The following is a 7,461-nucleotide window of genomic DNA, read 5'->3' as shown; positions in this document are numbered from 1 at the left end:
ATCTAGATATATTTTAGTTCTAGAACATCCATACTAGTGGTAAGTAATATGAATGAGGGAAATCAAGCGTGGTGACAAATTGATCTGCAGAAGGCTGCCAATATGCATGTTTGAAATACCACCTGCCTACCAACCGAAAACTGGTACACCGTAAGTACATGGTATGGCTGGTAACGTATGTTCGTACAATCGTACACATACGTGGAACATACGCACGTACGATCTCTTGTCGTGTTGTCTGCCTTTTTGCAGATAGGGCCAAGATCCAGCTCAACATTTAAGGTCGCAGCGAATGTGTACACACGAATCTTGTGCTGGTGCTGGCCTATAATTGTGTGCATGCGTACGTGTGCCTGCAATGATCGAGGGTTCACGAGCAGCTCCGAGACCGATCAGTACAGGTGTACGTAGGTACTGATCGAATCGGCGCTGTTGATGGATCGATCGATGCGTCTCTTTTGAGATCGACGATGCTGTGAAGATGTCTGTCTGGCTTTGTATCCTTGCGTATGTTCTTTCGTGGGTTGCCTTGGATGCGCCCCATGCATGCATGTCCAACGCAGAAGCTTCGATCGATGATGAATGGAAGTGGATGCAAGGGTTAAGCCGCGTCAGTGAGACACGGAGCAAACGAGTCGCCAGCCGTTGGATTTTAGAAGCGACGTTGGATGTCCACAGTAAATATTTTGTACTGCCTGGTTCATAATAAGCGTCGGATTTTAGTTTAAATTAGGTCAAATGTGACCAAAACCCTGATACTTTTTATGGATCAGAGAAAGTAGAAACTTCTGGTTGGTCTGCTCGGCGTAACGTTTGCTCATTTGTAGCCGATCCCTTATAATCGGTTAGAGTAGAATTTCCGTTTACTCTTCTAAACCGCATGTACCTAGCTGATGAACCCTTTAACCAGTTAGAGCAATTTTTTACTCGTTACATCGACCGGCTCTTAAAAACAGACCACCACGGCCCCTCTAGACCCTAAACCCTAGATAAAAACTCGTCCACCCGACGCTCGCTCACAATCTCCCCCCGCCAGCACCACACTATCGCTAGCATCACCTCCGGCGACCCCCCGCCACAACCACCCTCCTGCCCTACTCCGACTCGCTCCCCAGAGGGTGGTGTCACCGAAAAAGAGCTGTCGTGTCTCTTTCGTTACTGAAAACTCCAACCGGCGACCTCCTCTGAGCCCCTCCGCTGACTTTTATCCGTCTCGTAGCCTCGCCACCACCAGCCAATCCATGTAGACTCTGCGCGTACGTCTTGATGGAGGAGGCCGAGCGGGTCTCTCTGGGGTAGCTCTCAGCATCATAGGAGCGCCGGAACCTGCGACGGAAACATCTTTCCCTTATCACCCCGAGGATGCACCCATGGTGTTCGATACAATCCCTATTAGGTATTTGACTGCTCGTTTTCTTCTTGTGAATGAGGTAAGAGATTAGGCCGATGTGTTTACAATTTCATTTGAAATTTGTAATCTCGTGAAGATGTGCCAAAAAAAAAGAACTCAAATGGACAGAGGATAAAGAGAGTGCATTGTATTTTGCATGGAGTGATCAAGTTTTTATTGATTACGTATTGTACTCTCAAAGTCGAAAGCGACCGTTCGATGAATTTTGGCAATAAATTCATGAGTGTTTTAACAGTCCAACACAAGTGGATAAGCAAGATCACTAGCATCACTCTTAAATGGGCTCTCGTTATGCACATTCTAATGTCGGTAAGTACAAGCAAGATCACTAGCATCACTCTTAAATAGGCTCTCGTTATGCATTCTAATGTCGGTAAGGTTCCATCAAGTGCAGAAGTTAGAACACTACGATCTATGCTATGGATTTGTTCTAGTTATGAACTGTGAGACTATGCTATTGATTTGTCTATGCTATGGATCGTATGACTATGCTCTTGATTTGTATTACTATGTTATAAATTGCTATTGATTTGTATGCATAATTTTTTTAGGGAGTTAACTATAGGGGGTCGGCTAGCAAGTTTTTTTTAATAACAGACCAAATATAAGAAGTTGAAAGATAATGAGTCATATAGAAAATTAAGTTATAAGAGATTGGCTAGAGATGTCCTAAACTTAGCCCACAAACTTTAAAGGAGAGAGACGGGCATGTGGAACGATGGCGAGCCTCTGTAGCAGGATAATTGTATTCGAGAGAAAATAGCGACACCTGAGAGAGAAAACCCAGGATCGACCTCACCCTGGACGCCTCTCCACGTCCACGGCATGTGGCGCCGATCGAAGAGATCGAGTGAGTAACCACATCGACCAAACCGATCGTCCCCACCATGTGTGTGCGCCCGTTCTAGACAGCGACTGGAATAGGATTATTGATCGCCGTCGCCATTGGCAGCCACACCAAGTCACCAGCGCACAAAAGCCATTCCGTTAGCTACCATTTGGCAAGACTAGCTTGTTGTAGTAGATATACACACCACCCCCACCTCACACCCTCACCCTCTTCATCTCTCTTACACGATTGAATAGCCCACTTGCGAAGCACAGCATCGTACCAAACCAACACCAGCCAAGTGAAAGCTCGAGCTACTCCTTCTACTACAGTCGATCAGCTCGATCATGGGCAACTGCCTCTATACCGGCGATGGTGGCGGCAGCGAAGGTGGCGGCTACCTGTCCGGAGGAGACGGCCAAGGAAGAACGAAGGTGACGGAGGAGGTTGCGCCGTCTTCGGTGCTGAAGGTGAAGATGGTGCTGACCAAGGCGGAGCTGGAGTGGCTCATGGCGCAGCTCAAGGGCGGCGACCGGCGCCTCGAGGACGTGCTCCGGGAGATGGCGCGCAAGCGGGACGCTCGCGGGTGGCGGCCCAGCCTCGAGAGCATCGACGAGTGCGGCTCCGACTCCGAGACGGCCGCCATCTGCTTCGACTGACGTACAGACCGGTGCGAGTGAGTGGCATCGTCGTGCGTGCTCCTACAGCACGACGCAGAGCAGAACACGTATATAGTTTCTTCTTGTAAATTGCAATTCTTCCGTTAATGTCGACCTGGCTGAATTCCGCCATCCTGAGCCGTGAGGTGATGAGTTAATCGTAGGGGACAGTCTAGCTAGGTTCTTCTTGAGTAGATCTGTAGCTTGTTGCAGCTTGTTCGATTGTACTTAAGGAGCTCGTTCTTGCTCCCTTCTCTTCTTCTTCTCCTTGTTTGTAAATATTGATGATGGAAAATGGTGAACGATTAACCGGTCAGTCTTGACTCTTGAGGGTGCACTGCTTATTTGTAACCGGAACCGGGTTCAGTTATTTCTCGTACTGAGTTCAAAGTTCGTTATGCTTCGATCGTATGCAGTCTCTTTGGACTGCATACAGGAAGTTATTTGGTCAGTCCATCGATTGCAGTTTGTTCGATTGTAAATAAGGAGCTTATTCTTGCTCCTTCTTTGCACTCCTGGTGTCTACTTGCAACCGGGTTCACTTATTTCTCAATGTTCAGAGTTCGTTATCCTTATCTCTTCCTCCGTTTTAATTTGTTGTGCTCTGCTCCCATTTCCTTCTTCTCAGCTTCTTCAGGTCTGCTCAGAAATGAAGATCTTGGTCTCTGACCATTTGCTGCAAACCACGTAACTTCTGGCAGGTGTATAGAAGCAACTGTACTGTCGGCGTAAAACTGTAAAATAACTAGGGAACTAATAACTGGAAAGATTCAAGTAACCACATCACTGCTACTGGTTCACCGACAGATTACTGTCATAATTCAACCTGTCAATCGATGCAGAACTGAACACGAAAACCTGATGTAGACTCTATCAGTATAATACTACTATATATAACCTGGAGTTAGTTCCGGGTCGAGACAATGGTAAACACACACACACGGGGTCTGCTCTTAGCCACCAAGATTCCAGGGAGAGGAGACTGACGATTCCATGGCTTGCGTGGCCACCATCTTCCTCGTGAGAAGGACACATTTGGTTACGCACTGACTAACACGCGACCCAGTCCGTTTTAACTGTCGGACAAAAATTCAGAACGAGACGCATAAGACTGCATTTTTGTTCCATTCCACGGAAGGGCAACACTCTTGTCGTGTTCGCGTATATCGGTGCACACAAACTGCGTTCCACGAGCGCGCGCACGCAACTAGCGCAAGCCGCCAAGAAATGGAGAAATACAGGGAGGGATCGCAGAATTTGTTGGCGTGGATTACGGTGACAGATGCCAGAAACGCGATGCTGCGGTTCCAGTGTAGAACAGCGAGAGCGAAGGTCGCAACGAAGCTGATTTGGTGGAATTATTGCCGTTTCATCCATGGTTTCGCAGCCTTTGTCTCCGTGTCTCGTAAAGAAAACAGCATGTGTACTGAATTGCTGTTGGGACAGGAAAGAAAAGGAAAAGACTTGCCTTAGAAAATCAGGAGAAACAGCAGCTCCTGCAGCTATGGACAGGAAGCTAACGGAATTGTTTCCTTTTTTTTAATCAACAGGGACCTCATCCCGGTTCCATTGATAAATCAACGAAACCTAGCACAGTGCCACGGGTTTATTACAGATATTACAATTGCAGAAAACAGGAAACAAGATAGAAACTACAAGTTTTTTCAGAGCTGCAGAGCTAGAACAAAAGCAAGACAACTAGCCCTCGCGCTCCAGGGGGAGATCACACCGCTGCAGGAGAATTGAGAGCAGACAGCTCCAGGACGCAGGTAGTGGTGCCCCAGGTGCCGTGGATCGCGGGCCTTTTCGCATCCGGCGAAGAGCAACGGGTAGGACTGCTTGGGTTCCTGGGACACCTTTGTACAGAATGTCTCCACACCAGCCTCCATGTGACGTTTGAAGATGAGCTTCCACCTCTTCACAGAGTGAAATATCATCCTCCACACCTGATCTATATCCAACCATGGAACACCGTTAAAGATCATGTCATTCCTTATAATTCCAGAGGCACCAAAGAGAGGCAGCACAAATAGAATTCAGAGAAGCATGTTTTTTATTAGCTAGCCAGAACTTAGCAACAGACAAATAATCATTACCCACCTCAACATCAAAGATTTGAGAAATGGTTTGCCAAATCTGTTTAGCTACAATGCATTGGAAAAGAAAAGGAGATGATGAAACAGTCTCTTCTTCAGCACAAAAGATGCATTCTACTGGTTTGTTTAGATTTCTCTTTTTTAGATTGTCCCTGGTCATTAGTGTAGAAAGGGATGCAACTCACAATGTATTGATTGGGTGCATATGGCGTTACATATATAGGCCACGTCCTCGACTATACAAGGAAGGAGACGGGCCCAATAATAAATACAAAGATATGTATCGCTATACATAACTACAGAAGATACACATCCGGATATGCAAGGATATGTATCTCAACACCCCCCCGCAGTCGAAGCGTCGCCTGGTCGAACGCATAGACTGGACCGGAACTCCTCAAATGATGCCGTAGGAAGACCCTTGGTCATGATATCCGCAAATTGTTGGGAGGTGGGCACATGAAGTACTCGAATGTGTCCAAGGGCCACCTGTTCCCGAACAAAGTGGATGTCCAGCTCAATATGCTTGGTGCGGCGATGGTGGACCGGGTTGGCGGAGAGGTAGACGGCGGAGACGTTGTCGCAATAGACCACGGTGGCTTTAGCAACAGGACATGAGAGCTCAATGAGGAGTTGCCGCAGCCAAGAGACCTCGGCAACCGAGTTAGCAACAGCCCGGTACTCCGCTTCGGCGCTGGAGCGAGAGACCGTGGGTTGTCGCTAGACGACCGAGAGATGAGCGAAGGTCCGAAGTAGACGCAGTAGCCAGACGTGGAGCGACGCGTGTCGGGGCAGCCTGCCCAATCGGCGTCCGAGTAGGCGACGATGTCCGTGGCGGTGGAGGCGTGGAGGGAGAGGCCAAAGTCCATGGTGCCACGAATGTAGCGGAAGATCCGCTTGACCGCAGCCCAATGAGGATCCCGCGGAGCATGCATGTGAAGGCACACAGAAAAGTGCTTGATGTCTACGGGAGCTTCTATTCTTGTAGACAGTGTTGGGCCTCCAAGAGCAGAGGTTTGTAGAACAGCAGCAAGTTTCCCTTAAGTGGATACCCAAGGTTTATCGAACTCAGGGAGGAAGAGGTCAAAGATATCCCTCTCATGCAACCCCGCAACCACAAAGCAAGAAGTCTCTTGTGTCCCCAACACACCTAATAGGTGCACTAGTTCGGCGAAGAGATAGTGAAATACAGTGTGGTATGAATAAGTAGTAGCAACGGCAACGACACCGGAAAAGTGCTTTGCCCAGGACAGTAAACAAGCAGTAGTAATGTAGCAGTAGTAACACAGTAAAACAAGTAAACAAGCAGCGATAGCAGATATTTAGGAACAAGGCCTAGGGAATAGACTTTCACTAGTGGACACTCTCAACATTGATCACATAACGGAACGTATAAATGCATACTCTACACTTTTGTTGGATGATGAACACATTGCGTAGGATTACACGAACCCTCAATGCCGGAGTTAACAAGCTCCACAATAATGCTCATGTTTAAGTAACCTTATAGTGTAAGATAGATCAATAGACTAAACCAAGTACTAGCATAGCATGCACACTCGTCATCTTCATGCATATGTAGGAGGAATAGATCACATCAATATTATCATAGCAATAGTTAACTTCGCAATCTACAAGAGATCATGATCATAGCATAAACCAAGTACTAACACGGTGCACGCACTCGTCACCTTTGCACACGTGCGGGAGGAATAAAACTACTTTAATAACACATCACTAGAGTAGCACATAGATAAATTGTGATACAAACACATTGCAATCATAAAGAGATATAAATAAGCACCTCACTATGCCATTCAACAAGTGAATAAGTATTCTGTGAAATATGGCCTAAGAGACCCACACGGTGCACACACTCGTCACCTTTACACACGTGGGACTAGGAGTCTCCGGAGATCACATAAGTAAAACTCACTTGACTAGCATAATGACATCTAGATTACAAGCATCATCATATGAATCTCAATCATGTAAGGCAGCTCATGAGATTATTGTATTGAAGCACATAGGAGAGAGATGAACCACATAGCTACCGGTACAGCCCCGAGCCTCGATGGAGAACTACTCCCTCCTCATGGAAGCAACGAGCGGTGATGAAGATGGCGGTGGAGATGGCAGCGGTGTCGATGGAGAAGCCTTCCGGGGCACTTCCCCGCTCCGGCAGGGTGCCGGAACGGAGACTCCGTCCCCCGGATCTTGGCTTCGCGATGGCGGCGGCTCCGGAAGGTTTCGTGGTTTTCGTCGAACGCCCCGAGGTTTTTAGGTCGGGGGCTTTATATAGGCGGAGAGGCGGCGCAGGAGGGCTTCCGGGGGCCCACACCCTAGGGGGCGCCCCCCTTGGCCGCGCCGGGGTGTGGTGTGGGGCCCCCGTGGCTCCCCTCCGGTCCTTCCCGGTGTTCCGGATGCTTCCGATTAAAATAGGAACCCGGGCGTTGATTTCGTCCG

At 48.1% G+C, this 7,461-nt stretch overlaps 1 protein-coding gene across 1 annotated transcript; it reads left to right on the top strand.

Annotated features, from left to right (window-relative positions):
* Nucleotides 1-2,413: 2,413 nt before the first annotated feature.
* LOC124687064 lies at nucleotides 2,414-3,215 on the top strand. The gene has a single exon (XM_047220916.1). The coding sequence runs from the start codon at nucleotides 2,588-2,590 to the stop codon at nucleotides 2,897-2,899; it is 312 nt and encodes a 103-aa protein (XP_047076872.1). The 5' UTR covers nucleotides 2,414-2,587; the 3' UTR covers nucleotides 2,900-3,215.
* Nucleotides 3,216-7,461: the final 4,246 nt, after the last annotated feature.

The sequence above is a fragment of the Lolium rigidum genome, chromosome 2 (assembly GCF_022539505.1).
Source record: "Lolium rigidum isolate FL_2022 chromosome 2, APGP_CSIRO_Lrig_0.1, whole genome shotgun sequence".
Taxonomy (NCBI): Eukaryota; Viridiplantae; Streptophyta; class Magnoliopsida; order Poales; family Poaceae; genus Lolium; species Lolium rigidum.
Note: the sequence above shows the minus strand (reverse complement) of the source record. Positions and strands in the feature narration are given on the sequence as shown.

Excerpts from the sequence above, each read along its gene's own strand:
- LOC124687064 (XM_047220916.1), top strand. The coding sequence starts at position 2,588 with ATGGGCAACTGCCTCTATACCGGCGATGGTGGCGGCAGCGAAGGTGGC.